This window comes from Puma concolor, chromosome A2 (assembly GCF_028749965.1).
Source record: "Puma concolor isolate L17-30 chromosome A2, mPumCon1.1.hap2, whole genome shotgun sequence".
Lineage (NCBI taxonomy): Eukaryota > Metazoa > Chordata > Mammalia > Carnivora > Felidae > Puma > Puma concolor.
In genome coordinates, this window is record NC_141668.1 from 30,005,514 (window position 1) to 30,020,735 (window position 15,222).

At 39.9% G+C, this 15,222-nt stretch overlaps 1 protein-coding gene across 15 annotated transcripts in view; it reads left to right on the forward strand.

Moving 5' to 3' along the window:
- CADPS2 (calcium dependent secretion activator 2) overlaps window positions 1-15,222 on the forward strand; it is a 553,951-nt gene that overhangs the window by 493,681 nt on the left and 45,048 nt on the right. For 8 of the 15 annotated variants that reach the window (XM_086691294.1, XM_086691303.1, XM_086691260.1 and 5 more), the window contains 3 exons: window positions 540-687; window positions 1,395-1,409; window positions 8,209-8,283. In XM_086691294.1, coding sequence (XP_086547420.1) covers window positions 540-687; window positions 1,395-1,409; window positions 8,209-8,283 — 238 coding nt within the window. The remainder of the gene's footprint in view (window positions 1-539; window positions 688-1,394; window positions 1,410-8,208; window positions 8,284-15,222) is intronic. The other 7 variants (XM_086691271.1, XM_086691345.1, XM_086691354.1 and 4 more) reach the window with 1 other exon arrangement.

Below are 15,222 nucleotides of genomic sequence, written 5' to 3' on the forward strand. Positions count from 1 at the left end.
TCTCTGGATACTTTAGCAAAAATAAAATTCCAAATTGCCTGTTCCACAGTTTCTTTCAAACAGCTATCTACAATTATGGGTATTTGAAAGAAAACCTAAGTGATGACATTCATTATGATGTTTTAGAGTTTTCCAGACTTGTACGTTTCTTTATTTGGTAAACTCTGATGCAGAGGATTTGTTCTGCTTTAATGCAGAGAAGTAAGTGGTTTTTATACTTGGAAATTAATCCAGGCAGTTAAGTAAAACTAAGACGTCTTTCCGTTAAGAGTTATACACTAGATGTAACAAATAGCTTCATTTGGGTAGAGATACTGTCTGCATGACTGCAAAAGCTCTGTGTAATATAAAATATCTCTGTGATCTCTCCTGTGAGACACCTGAGAAAGAAGAGCTTCCCATCCCCTAGCTCCCAAGCAATGCAACACTCTGTATTTGCATGTTTTAAATTAGCATCTTGTAGTGTTGATTTCACTTTTACTGAACAGGTGACACATAGTTCAGAATTACTTACTATGAATTCATGTTTTAATAACTAGAACAAGAACTGCATTTGAACTCAAGCTGCAAAAGGCAAGCAAAACAACTGACTTGCGCATTCCAGCTTCTGTGTGTACAATGTTCAATGTCTTAGTCGATGCCAGAAAGCAAAGCGCCAAACTTTGTGCCCTGGATGGAGGACAAGAGGTAAGCGAACTGAGTGTCACATATGGATATGCAGCATGGGATACTGGATGCTGTTTCCAGAAGTCTCTGGTTTGATTAGATTAAAAGACCAAGGTCTCCAATAGAAGTGTTTGATCTTTTCTTTACTATAATAATGGAAGGCCCTTTATCCTTTCTTCATGTCAGTTTCTTCTTTTTTATATGAAGACTGCCTAAGATTTTACAAGTGGCCATTGAATTTCAGATACACCTTTTAACAGCTTAGGTGTTGTGTTTTTACATAAACCTTACTTTTCACAAGCAAATAAGAAAGCTAGAAAGCTACCTGCTTTGTTTATACAAATCTAGAGTATCCTGAGTTTGCATTCAAAAGACAAGGCACAGAAATAGCATATGAAATATTTTATTTATACAAAAGTTTCCATTTTTTTAAAGATCTGGTAGAAACGTACTTTAAAAATTAGGCTTTTTTTTTGTTTTAATAAATATCCCATTGTTTCACTTCAATTCATGTTTTGTTTGGTTCTGTGTTCAGAAACAGCTTATTTACCTTTTTGTTGAGAGTGGCAGTTGGATGAAAATGGATCTATTTTTCTTAGATTATCTGTTTAAGTTGACATTTTGTTGCCTCTTTTCTCATTGTAATTACTTTTCATCATTTTTTTACTCTTCCCCTATGTTCTCCTTCATCATCTTTTTTTTTTTTTTTTCTCCATGGCATGATCCAGTTTGGTAGTCAATGGGTAAGTCTGATTTTTTGTTGTTGTTAAAACACACTTTCATTTGAATTATTATTTTTGTAAATGTACATTTTTAAATTTTCATCTTTTCAAGTTAAAATAACGTAATTAATTCCATTTTCTTGTTTATGGTTTTTATATACATGTATAACACTAATGACTCACCATAACTTAGCAATACCCAGAAACACATTAAAGTACACATACTTATACCTTAAATAATGTCACGGGGAATGTTTCCTCCCTGTTAGGCTGCAGAAACACAAACTGCTTTTAGATTTTTAAGGATAAAATTATTTAAAATGAAATGAATTCACCCTCCTTTAAACAAAATTCTAAAAAAATTCAGAAGCAGAGTGATTATAACTATTTTCAAGGTGCATGTATCTGTAGTATGTACTTCCACTAATCCTAGAAAAATTTGGAGTTTGGGGCTTTGGATGACATAAAGTACATGTCAGGGTACCTCTAAATTTGAAGACCGGGAGGCCATTCCTAAGGTCGCTTCGTGCAGAAGAACCCGATTGTGAATTTCAATAAGGTACATGCCCACCAGTGATACAGTCTTTCCTCCCACTCATAGCCTGGGAAGTAACCATCATCAGAGGCAGGTAAGAGGCAGACTTGTGTCAGGAGCCTTTCAGCTCCTCCCCGCTACACAAGGTTGTCTTGAGTTACCACCCAGAACCTCAGAGGGACATGATTTGAAAACTTATATGCCTGGATAATTGACTAGATATTACATAAATACATGTAAAATAGGGGCGCCTGGGTGGCTCAGTCGGTTGAGCGTCTGACTTCGGCTCAGGTCATGATCTCGCAGTCTGTGAGTTCGAGCCCCGTGTCGGGCTCTGTGCTGACAGCTCAGAGCCTGGAGCCCGTTTCCGATTCTGTGTCTCCCTCTCTCTCTGCCCCTCCCCTGCTCATGCTCTGTCTCTGTGTCAAAAATAAATAAAACATTAAAAAATAAAACAAAATAAAAATATGTAAAATATATATATATATGTGTATATATATATATGTATGTATGTATGTATGTTTTGATAAGTCAGTGTTTTTGTGCTCTCTGGGTATGTTAAATCTTACAAGTCTTAAAGTTGCCACCTGGGAGTCCAGCTCAGGGTGAGTCTACTAGGTTAACGATTCTCATCCAAGCAGAAGGGCTTATGTAGCTCTGAAAAAGGATAAGAAGGCCCACTATTGGTGAATTTCATACTTATTTATCCCAGACATAGACATTAACTATTTGGCCATACTTTATGTGCATGCACACATATTTCATTCTTTAAGTAATTCAAGAGGAAAAAATACATTTCTAATACCATAGCATACAACCTTACAGCTGTATTAATATTATTATATAATATTATATAATTTATTATAATAATTTATTATTTCTAATTATCTGAATGAGGAAGCAGCTGGCTTGGATATCAACAGCTCATCTCTACCTTTTCACATTTTTCAGTACTCAGGTGTAAGCCTTTGATGGTATACTGTCTTAAGTCTTCATAAGCCCATCCATTTCTTATCAGGTTCATAGAATCATCTTGCCTCTTCCCATTAATATTGGATTTACCCATTTGTTTTTATTTTAACATACACAGCAGTACCTGACACATAATAGGCACTTAGTAATATTTGTTGAATGAGCAGACTGTTATGTTGTCACTACTTTAAAAATCCTCCCCTGTAAGAAACAACTTGTTCCAGTACTAAAAAAGGAAAAACAGGCACACAGGCAGATGACAAAACATTGTTGCATTGTCAAATGATGTCTTATGTTAACAAGTAGATGGTTTTGAAGAGTAATCTGCTACTGTTCATTATATTTGCACCTGTACCTTCTCACCAGAGACAATTAGTTCCCCACAACTTTCACACAATTAATATAGTTCAAAATGTGCAGGTGTAAAACCCATTAGCAACTATGAAAAGTGGTAAACAAGAATTTCAGTGCAGAAGAAGGATTTTATACTTTGCTTTTAATCACCAGTAAACAGACCCACATAACTGCACAGGCTTTCCCTCTCTGTGCCTGAGATAAGTTTTGGAATTGTTGCAAATTAGCAAATACATTACCTGCATAGGTGAACCAGTGGACCCCATTCTGTAGTAAGCAGCAAATTAAAAACTCAATTATTGCACAATCTGGAACCTTGTGAAATATATACTTACACATAGGTAAACCTAGTAGAAAGATTTTTCTAACTTTTAGGGAATTGCCTCGCCAAAGTCCCCAGTAAATTTGTTATATGCCGCTGCTGAGATAAGACCTTCTCAGCTCCTTTCCCACAAGGCAGTGCCTTCTGTGCTCCTAAGTGAGGATTCTGTTTTCTCACGTGGCACACGATGATGCAAACGTGCTCAACCGCAGCCCAGAATGGTGTTTAATGGAGTCATTAGTGAGCGAATGATCCACTCATGTGACAGCTATGCATAATGAGTCAGCAGTCTGAGGCCAGTTCCTGAGGGACAGATGTTGAGATCACAAAACCACCAAGTGTTTAGAAATCTTCACTCTCCATAAACTGCCTGGGTCTTAGTCCTCAGTGCCGCTGTGTCGGATGGCCCATCCATTGAGGATGAAAGCACATTAATGGAGGCTACTTGTGCAGGATTTGTTCTCAGCTACAGTAAAATGTTTCCATTTCCAGAACTAACAATCCAATACCTTTCAAATTCTTCCCAAGAGAAGGACAAAATCTTTTAAGAATGCTGATCATACTGGCATTTGATTAGTCTTCATTTCTTGTGTGCTTACCTTAACAACAGTCAGGTGAAATGATGATATTTACCTAAGTGTAGGGAGACCAGGATTTCAGACTCTTGCCTGATCTCTGAATTCCCTGGGCTCCATGAAGTAAGAATTCTTTAAAGGTTAATTTTAATCTAAAGTCAGAGTCATCTGCTGGAGAAGCAGGGCACATACACTTCATTTTTCAGGGCAGATGTAGGGAGAATTATTCTAAGAAGTGAGCTGTAATTTGCCAGAACCCCGGTATGTTAGGGTTAGCGATCCAACTTGAAATATTCTGATAGAAATTTTATAGGTTTTTATTGTTGCAGACCAAAAATTTGCAGATTTTTATCAAAAATTCGGTCTGTTGGGGTGCCTGGGTGGCCCAGTGGGTTAAGCACTTGACTCTTGATTTCAGCTCAGGCCATGATCTCACGCTTCTTGGGATTGAGCCCCGTGTAAGGGCTCTGCACTGGGATTCTCTCTCTCCCTCTCTCTACAGCCCTTCCCCACTTGCATGGGTGCATGCACATGCACACATCTCTCTCTCTCTTTCTATCTCTTTCTCTCAAATAAACTTAAAACAATGTTTTTTTTTTAATTCAGTCTGTTAATGTAAATGAACTATCTACCAGTTTTAGGTTAGGTAATGTAAATGTCTATGCAAATAAATTCTGTTCTTATCTGTGATCTCTTGGTATGCTTTGTTTGTGTTTCTCTTTGGAAGCTGTCTGGATTCCCTGATGAATAACTCTTTCCAGCTAACCTTCTATCTCTATGTGGCATACGTGGGTTATTCTCTTTGCAGAACATATATATATATATATATAATGTGAATTCTGAGGCTACCTGCCCAGTTCATGCAGACCACCTCTACCAATTGTGCAACTAGAGCAGATTCTGGAAGTTTTAATATTAGTGAAAGTTCAAGCTAATCAGATAAATTTACAATAGCAAAATCTCATGTTATAAAAACCTAACAAACCTTATGCTATTTGGGTTTGCCCCTTGGGTAGTACATTTAATATACTTTTCTTCCTTTTTAATTTTTTGTTTCTCTTTCGCCTTCTCCTCCTCCCTCACTCCCTCCTTCTCTCACTGCTCTTGGCTAGATAAGATGTCAAAGAAAATAGCAATTTAAAGGTGTGTATAATAGGAGAATTTGATGGCTCCTAGGGTCCATGGCTTTCCCTGCCTTTTGATAAAAAGGGTGTAAGGAACCTTCTTAGTGGCTCATCTCTTGATTTTAAGATGTGCCCAAATCGATCCAGTCTAAAAGTTTAACATGTAGAAACTCTATACTTTTATATCCAATAGCCTTCTGATGACATCTGATTACTTTTGAGTTAAAAAAAAAATGTAATATATGGGGCTCCTGAGTGGCTCAGTCTCTTAAGCATCCAACTCTTGATTTCAGCTCGTCATGATCTCCCAGTGGTGGGATAGAGCTCTGCATTGGGCTCTGCGCTCTGGGCCCAGCACAAAGCCTGCTTGGGATTCTCTCTCTCCCCCTCTCTCTCTGCCCCTCCTCTGCTCATACTTTCTCTCTCTCTCTCAAAAGAAATAAACACTTAAACTTTAAAAAAATTTTTTTTAAGTTTTATTCATTTTTCAGAGACAGAGGGAGACAGAGCATGAGTCGGAGAAGGGCAGAGAGAGAGGGAGACAGAATCTAAAGCAGGCTCCAGGCTCTGAGCTGTCAGCATGCAGCCCAACCCATGGACTCTGAGATCATGACCTGAGTTAAGTTGAAGGCTTAACCAACTGAACCACCCAGGTGCCCCTAAAAAATTGTTTGGGTGAAATATATGACAGAGGCACCTGGCTGGTCCAGTTGGTAGAACATGCGGCTCTTAATCTTGGTGTTGTAAGTTCGAGTCCCCGGTTGGGTATAGAGATTACTTAAAAATCATTTTTAGAAATCATTTTTAAAAAGTGAAATGTGGGGGTGTCAGGGTGGCTCAGTTGGTTAAGCGTCCAACTTCAGCTCAGGTCATGATCTCACAGTCTGTGAGTTCAAGCCCCATGTCAGGCTCTGTGCTGACAGCTCAGAGCCTGGAGCCTGCTTTGGATTCTGTGCCTCCCTCTCTTTCTGCCCCTCCCATGCTCATGCTCTGTCTCTCTCTGTCTCAAAAATAAATAAAAACAATTTTTTAAAATGTTAAAAATGAATAATAAAATGTGCAACAAACATAAACATATCAAGTATATATTTAACAATTTGGAACTGCTCAGAGGTCTGGGCACCTTGATCCCTACATGTTCTTTCCAGGGAAGAGGGAGGTGAGAAGCTTAAAGCCCATCTCCTGTATCCCTTTCGGACTCTACCCCAAAGAGGAACCTCAGTCTGGTATTTCACTTCCTCCTGCTGCACAGATACAAATTTGGAGACAGAAGGATATGAAAAGAGAGTAGCAGGGAGGGAGAGCCTGGGCAGGGCTCATTTGCATAAGCTCCTCACACCAGGTCAGCTGTCCAGCTTCGCTGGGGGACCCTTTTTGTACCTGTGTCTGTAGGGGGCTTCCCAGCCATCTCAACTACCAGCCAGATTCTTGAAGCTCTTTCTCTTCTACTTTGTTTTTCTTTATTTTCTCCCCTTTCCTTTTCCTTCTCTTCAAGATGTTCTAAAAGTAAAAGAATCAACACTACTATAAGAGAAATCTACCCTCTGTGTTACTGTTCCAGTCGTCTCTGGGGAGCACAAGTTGGGGAATCTGTACGGCTTTCAGTCAGACAGACACATAATATTTCCCTGCATTAGGTGAAATACATGTCTGGAAAGCTCCATATTCATATGTGTGTGGTTAATTTTAGACCAGTTGTCAACACACCCACTTACACATGCAGAAAAGGAAATTCACGGGCTCCAAAATTATGCTTCCTTTATTATTTATGCTGGTAGATAACCACTTGTAACTGGCAGAGCCACTGGGGGAGAATCATTCCTATGTATTCCAAAGCAGAACTAAGTTGATGTTTTGTTGTGTGTGGAAACTTTGAGACATGTTTTCAGAAGAAAAAAATAGCTTTCAAAAACTTACATCTTAGGAAACCATTCAACCAGCAGCTGTTAAGTTGGTCTAATGTTTATACTGACCTGAGTACTTTTACTCTATGCATTATGTTAGCTGTTCCAAGAAGCCTTGAACCATCAAGATAGGGTTAGTCTTTACAAGTCACATTTTCTGTGAAGTGGCTATTGGGGACAATCAGCTGTCAGATAAATGCTTCTAAAGGAAGAATTAGTGTTTAAATGAATGTGCCTTCACACACTGCAGAAGCCGAAGCTCCTGCTAATTTAAGAATGCAACTCTCTAGTATTCTCTAAAGAAAGCAAAAAAAAAAAAAAAAAAGAGGCTTTCAGGTTTATTTTAAATACATCTTTTTTATATTTACTTAAAGGCGTCTTTCTCATGAGGAAACAGCGATAAAACTATGGGGAGTGAGTGCTGTTCCATTATACCTTTTATGGCCTATTAATTTGTTACCATCTATTCACCTTTGTTGATGAAATTTTAATTTTGCCCTTGCTTGAGCATATTGTAAGAATTGTATAAACTGCTACTCCCTGCACTGACAAAAACGGTCCTTTGAGGGGGAACAATTGGGAGCTCATTTTATTTCTAGAGCACATTTAAAATAACTTATGAATGAGAGTTGTCAGACACGAAATGCTGTATTAATTAAATCTTTTTCTAGTCTTTTTGCTTCTTCAGCTAAGCCAACCCTTTAGAAAAATACACGGCCACCTTCATTATAGAGAAGAAGACAAAAAGTACCCTTCACATTCCTCTGCCTGAATAAGAATAAGAACTCAATTCATCTATATAATAACCCCATTAGCTGCTTAACTCAACAGTGCACATGGGAAAATTTTCAAACCACAGTGTAAAAAGTGTTGATTGGGTGGATCGTTTTCAAGGTTTTGTTCTTCTGGTGTTCAAAATGATCATTTTAAGTAAATCCGATATGTCCTAACCAGTAGCTTTAAAGCATTTCTGACTTAATGACAAAAGTTTCGTGTCCACATCAACTAACGCATCTTTGTCTTTTAACATCCAGCAACAATACCATTCGAAGATAGATGAGTTGATTGACAACAGTGTAAAAGAAATCATTTCACTGCTAGTTTCAAAGGTAATGTATTATTTACTCACCTTTTTAAATCAAAGTCAAAGATATATTTGGCTGAGAGGTTGTAGAAATGTCTGTGTTTTGTTTCAAATACCTAAGTGAGAAATAGTAGTTTTAAAAATAGATGCAAGAACCGATCAGATTTTAAGAAGTTCTGAACCAAATAGGAACACTCTTTGTCAACAACTTTTAATGTTTTTGTTTGTTTGTTTACAATTCCTTTTGGCTTTTCTTGCAATTGTTGTCCTTCAAAAAATAACCGCGTCTTCCAGTAAGACCTATTATTTCACATTCATGTTCTCTTACTATCTATCTTATCTGTTTGACTGATTTGAGTCGTCACCAGTCCTTGAATGGAGCCTGTTTGTTGTGACAACAGTGCTGAGGCTCTAGGCTGGTCTCAGGCAGACAGAGAAAGCTGGCCGCCTGGACTCTGATGTTCTCCACTCCCGGGAAGGCTCCCACGATTTCCAGTGTGAGGCTCCAAACACCTTTGACAAAGGCTCTGGCCTTTAATTGTGTAAGTGGAGATGAAGCATAAATGAGTATTCCATCAAATGATTAGATGAATTAAAACCCCACTGAGGTGTAACAGACTTCCACGAGTGACACTTGAGATCTGGGTCTGCAAGGGGAAGACATAGAAAACGGAACTCAAGAGGGTAAGGAGCCAGAATGGACATGGTCCAGGGGCACATTCACATGAGCAGATATAGCCCTTGCTCTTGCAAGGCTCGATCAAAGGACCTCAAATCAGACTTCATAGAACAATTGGAAGAATGTACAAAGAGCAAAGGAAAAAACACCCTTAACTTAATAAACCAAGAACATGTTACTTAGAAAATAGAGTGATGCCCAATAAGCATTAAAATTGTTAAACCTCATTAATAACTTAAAGAATGAAGAAAAACTCGGGTGCCTGGGTAGCTCAGTCAGTTAAGCATCTGACTCTTGACTTTGGCTCAGGTCATTATCTCACTATTTGTGAGTTCAAGCCCTGCATCAGGCTCTGCACTGACAGTGTGGAGTCTGCTTGGGACTCTCTCCTTCTCTCTCTGTTCCTCCCTCTCTTGCTCTCTGAATGAATGAATGAATGAATGAATGAATGAATGAATGAATGAAAATAAACCTAAAAGAATGAAGAAAAATACACTATTTTTTCTAACTCGTTTTTAAGCTAACACTTGGTTGTAGAAAAGGTGAGCTGGGACACTCATATTTCCTGTCTATGGGAGTATAAATTGTTACAACCTTTGTAGAGATAGTTTGGAACTGTATGGAGTACTTTAATACCCTTTCACCTAATAATCATTTTTGCACTTTTTTCTGTGAAGAGAGATGCACAAAATGTATATACATTGATATGGTCACATTACATTTAATGAAAAATTGGAAACAACTTTAATCTCTAACAGTAAGGGAAGGTGAAGTAAATTATGGGACATCTATATTAAGAAACTATGTTTTCAGAGACTATTAATGATAAAGGAAAAGTTTCATAATATACTGTTAAGTGAAAATGAAAGCTTAGTATTTTAGAAATATAAAGTATGATACAAATTCTCATCACATAGAGAAAAGATGTTGACAAAATGTTGACAGAGCTTCTCTGAATGGTGAGATTATACTTGATTTGGGGAGAGGAGTCTTCTTCAGGTTTTGTTTTGTTTTGTTTTGTTTGTATTTTCCAAATTCTTTCATAGCAAATCTTAAGATGGAAAGTAGCCACAAAGATGACTTTAGAATAGCACCACCCCTCCAGTTTGTTCTTGGTCTCCTGACTTCTTCTACCGCAAGAATTATCTATACCTCCACATACAACACACACTCCCCAACAATAAGTAAGGGAAAAGGTTAACAGGGAAGCCATCCAGCAGGTGGTGGGAGAAGTGAACCCCTGGAGAACAAAGCTCCAGGGAAGGATAGGAAGGTTTCCCTTCTCCCAGGAGCCTACGTGCTCCCCTCAGCCACGTGCAGCCCTGCACGGACAGCCCACTGAAGTGAAACGTGCTTAACGTTGCACCTTCGTTGTCTGTGACTCATCCGGGCAAATTTTACTCGGCTGGTATGGCCTCATCTTCACAGTTCTCCTGTGGAAGTTGTCTTTTGTGAGAAGGGGTCATAATGGAAGTCATTAAATTGGTCGGGCGCCTGGGTGGCTCAGTTGGTTGAGGATCTGACTCTTGATTTCCGTTCAGATCACAATCTCAAGGTTTAGTGAGTTCGAGCCCCACGTGGGCTCTGCGCTGACAGCGCGGAACCTCCTTGAGATTCTGCCCCCCCCCACACACACACACACACTAACTAAATAAATAAATAAATAAAACTTACAAAAAAAACTTAAATTGTGTGATAGCAAGCAGTTGGTAAAGGGTTAAATAGGCAGCAAGGAAAAGAGACTAGTTTGGGTTTTCCATTGGTGGGAAGTGGTGGGGGGAGGGTAGGAAAAGAGACTAGTTTTCTCTTGGGGGGGCGGTAGGGGGAGGGCAGAGAAAGAAACTAGTCTATTGGTGGGGTCAGTGCTGGGGGAGGGTGACAGAGAAGGCAGGCAGGGCTCTGCATGCTTTTCTGACAAAGTAAAAAACTGATTGTTTAATATCAGGTCTAGGTTAGTCTTTTTCTATGGATCATTTCTATGGATCATTTCTCCTATAATCTAACAGTACTTATTAATAATTTTCAATTCTTTGGTTGAGAATTATAAAATAAACTGGCTCGACAGATTGAACCAGCCATCTTAAGCTCCCACAGGAGATGACAGTAAATGGTGGGTTTTTTCTTTCATTAAACAAACACAGATAATCTGCAATACAGTTCTTAAATGTTAGCGTGCCAAAAAAAATTACCTGAGATCTTGTTAAAATGTAGATTCCAGGGGCGCCTGGGTGGCGCAGTCGGTTAAGCGTCCGACTTCAGCCAGGTCACCATCTCACGGTCCGTGAGTTCGAGCCCCGCGTCAGGCTCTGGGCTGATGGCTCAGAGCCTGGAGCCTCTTTCCGATTCTGTGTCTCCCTCTCTCTCTGCCCCTCCCCCGTTCATGCTCTGTCTCTCTCTGTCCCAAAAATAAATAAACGTTGAAAAAAAAATAAAAAAAAAAATGTAGATTCCATGCCCTGCTTTCCAACAATTCTGAGTCAGAAACTTGGGAAGAGGAGCAGGAATGTATGTGTGTAACCAGTCACCGTGGTAATTTTGATATAGAGGTTCAGTGAGCCAGACTTTGAGAACCACTGCTCTGATGAATCGCTTATCCAGGCTATCCTGTGAAAGATCTTTAAACTTCCGTATAGTGTTTAAAAACAAAACAGCTTCTAAGATGGTGTGTTCACATTTGTTTTCTCTGAAGAAATGATATTTTAAAAGGAGGTATTTATGGGGATGCCTGGGTGGCTCAGTCCCTTAACAAGTATCTGACTTCAGGGGCACCTGGGTGGCTCAGTCGGTTAAGCATCCAACTTTGGCTCAGGTTATGATCTCGCAGCCCGTGAATTCGAGCCCCGCGTCGGGCTCTGTGCTGACAACTTGGACCCTGGAGCCTGCTTCGGATTCTGTGTCTCCCTCTCTCTGACCGTCCCCCGTTCATGCTCTGTCTCTGTCTCAAAAATAAATAAACGTAAAAAATTTTTTTAAAAAACCGTGTCTGACCTCAGCTCAGGTCATGGTTCGTGACCATGGTTTTTTGTTTTTAATTTTTTTAAGTCCATTTATTTTTGACAGAAACAGAGTGCGAGAATGAGCTGGGGAGGGGCAGAGAGAGAGGGAGACACAGAATCCGAAGCAGGCTCCAGGCTCTATGCTGTCAGCACAGAGCCCAATGTGGGGCTTGAACCCACGAACTGTGAGATCATGACCTGGGCCGAAGTCGGATGCTTGACCGACTGAGCCACCCAGGCGCCCCCCCCCCCTTTTTTTTTTTATCACCAAGGAGTGTCTTTATTCAGCATGAGCATGGTTCGTGAGTTCAAGCCTCACATCAGGCTCCCTGCTGTCAGCACAGAGCCCACTTTGGATCCTCTGTCCTCCTCTCTCCACCTCTCCTCCATTTACTCTCTCTCTCAAAAACAAGTAAACATTTAAAAAAGAGGCATTTATGAAATACCTACTGTGAAACACCTATGGGATGGGTAGTCTATTTCACAGATAGAAACATAATCCTCAAAGTAGTTTAGTGAATTGACCACACACATAATAAGTGAGAGTCCCGAATCAAACTTCTGAGCTTCAGATTCCTAATCCATTGTACCTACAGGTTCCAGATCAGGAAATCAGTGAAAAGCAAAAACCCCCTAAAACTTAAAATATGTTACTTCTAAATTAACTATCTTTACTTTACCCTGTCAAATTTCAAGAGTCATGTCCTAAACATTTTTACTTTATCCTAGCATGTTAATTAATTCAACATAAAGTAGATGAATAGAATAATGAATATTATTCTTGTGTTGTATTCCAAATGTTTCTTCCCAAGTTTTAATTATTCTGTGCATATTGATAAATCTATTTGCTACATTTGGATAAATTAGAATCCTCCCTTCTTTTTACCTCCTCTCTTCAGTCACCTCCATATCCTTTTCTTATACTACACATCTTCACAAATGACTTGAGAATGAGCTAGGGCTCTCAGTCACGTGTAGCACTCAGCAGTACATGTCCCAATTGCATGCACATTTTACATACCTAGAAAAAAAAACTTGGTGTTCCCTCTCTGTGTCCTTTCTCCACCTAGCACCTAAATGCTGGTATTATTGAGTTTCCATCTTTAGTCTTCTTTTGAACTCACTTCACAAATTTCTTTGACTTTCACACTTCTGACCTTATATACTAATGATTCCCAACTCTGTGCCCAAGAGGCAGAGTGGAATCGTAATGAAAAGCCCAACTTCAGACCTGAGGATCCTAATGTCTTCATCCAAGAACAGTGGGAAGCCACCAAAGGGTTGGGGAGGCAGCAAGTAGGGGTAAGGAATTAATCATATTTGCACTATAGGAAGATTCATTGAATTACCTGTAGCAAATAGGTTACAGAGAGGGTAGGATGGAGACTGTTATGTTTGATCTCTGGTGGACTAATTCAAAGACACTTAAGGAGTGCTGTAGGCTGAATGTTTGTGTCCCCCCACCCAAATTCATATGTTGAAACTTAATCTCTAAGATGATGGTATTAGGAGGTGGGGCCTTTGGGAGGTAATTAGGTCATGAAGATAGAGGTCTCATGAACAGGATTAGTGCCCTTATTTTAAAAAGAGAAAAAAGAAAAAAACAAAACACCCCACAGAGTTCCGTAGCCCCTTCTGCCACACAAAAACACAGCCAAAGACATCATCTTTGAACCAGGAAGTGGATTTTTAACAGACACCAAGTATACCTCCACCTTGTTTGTGGACATCTCAGTCTCCAGAACTGAGCAAAAATTGTTCATTGTTTATAAGTCACCCAGTCCAGAGCATTCTGTTATAGCAGACCCAGGGTTAGTATTGGGGAAAGGAAAACCAACCAACCCTAAGGATGGTTCCTAGGTTTAGGGCTTGAAGCACAGGATGGACGTTGAGGCCATCGACTAATGCAGGGTGCCTGAAAGAGGAATGGATTTTGAGAGAAAGACCATGATGTCAGTATTGGACATGTTGAGACTGAGCTGCCTCTGAGAGATCTGAAGGACGAGAGATCAAGGAGACATTCACATAATAGTTGGGTCTGGAATTCAGAGAAGGCGTATGGAACCAAATGTGGTTATAAGATTTCAACCATTGGAAATGATTCTATGTCAGTGGCTACTATTCTTAGGCAGATTTTGCATAACTGGAGACCCTATGGAGAAATGAAAGATGCTTCTACCCAAAAAGGGACTTAGATTGTTTTTAGGGAGGGAAAAAAAAAAGTGACAGGAACATTGAATCTTGCCAAGGAAAGGAAACAAAAAATGTTGTATTTATTGCCACCCTATATTAATTAAGTTGCCTTAATTGTGGGATAGTCAGAAGATCTGAACTCTGCTCCTGTGTCTTCATGTTACCATCTGGGTCTTCCTACACAACTTAATTTCCTCATCAAAAAAGCATGAGTATTAGATCAAAAAAATATATTATCTATAGCCTTTTGTCAGTCTAAAACAAAATCCTTATATAGAGTTCTTTATAGAAGTCTCTGGGGGCCCGCATCTTTTCTCCCCAGGTGGTAGGGTCACGTAGGACACACAGTGCTACAGTTGGAACCCTGAGACCCTCTAGCCTGGGATTTTCAAACATTTTTATAATGTTTATAAGACACATTTAATGTTCTCGAGTGTATGTTGGGTAGCCCCCTAAAGTACAACACTGATCAGAGCAAAGGTGCTCTGATTGAAGAGGGAAGGAGGCCTACAGCTCCACTTACGGGGCTCCATCTCCCAAGGCAAGCCTGATCACCAGGGCTTGCCCCAGAGTCCAGTCCCCTTGTTCACAGGTGAGGAAACAGAGGCCCAGGTTCCCATGGTAGGTAGCTGTGGAGCCAGGACTTGATCCTCATGGTCCCTAGGCCCGTCACCTTCCCACAACCCTGCACAGAATTCAGCAAGAGCAGAGAGGAAAAGAATGGGTGCTCCACCTCCCAGGCTTCTGGTGTGCCCTCTATGTCTGGGTTGTACTGACCAGCCTGTGTCCCTCCTTTGACAGGCATACATGCTGTGGGACCGGCATGGGCAGGCAGATGAGAATGGAATTTATTGTGTGTAATATGAGGATGCTGAAGAAAACCTGTGAGAGATGAGAGAAGGAAGTGCTTGGGGGAAATGGTTAACAGAGCAAAGAATGAGAAAATGACCACTCCCATAATGCACTCTGGTAACAGAGCTCAGTAAATTCTGGGTATGAAGTAAAAGAGCAGAGTAATCTAGTCAACTTCCTAAATCCTCAATTATTGCAAAACGGGATTTGGGAAAGAAGATACACTGCCTCACTGAGTTCATAC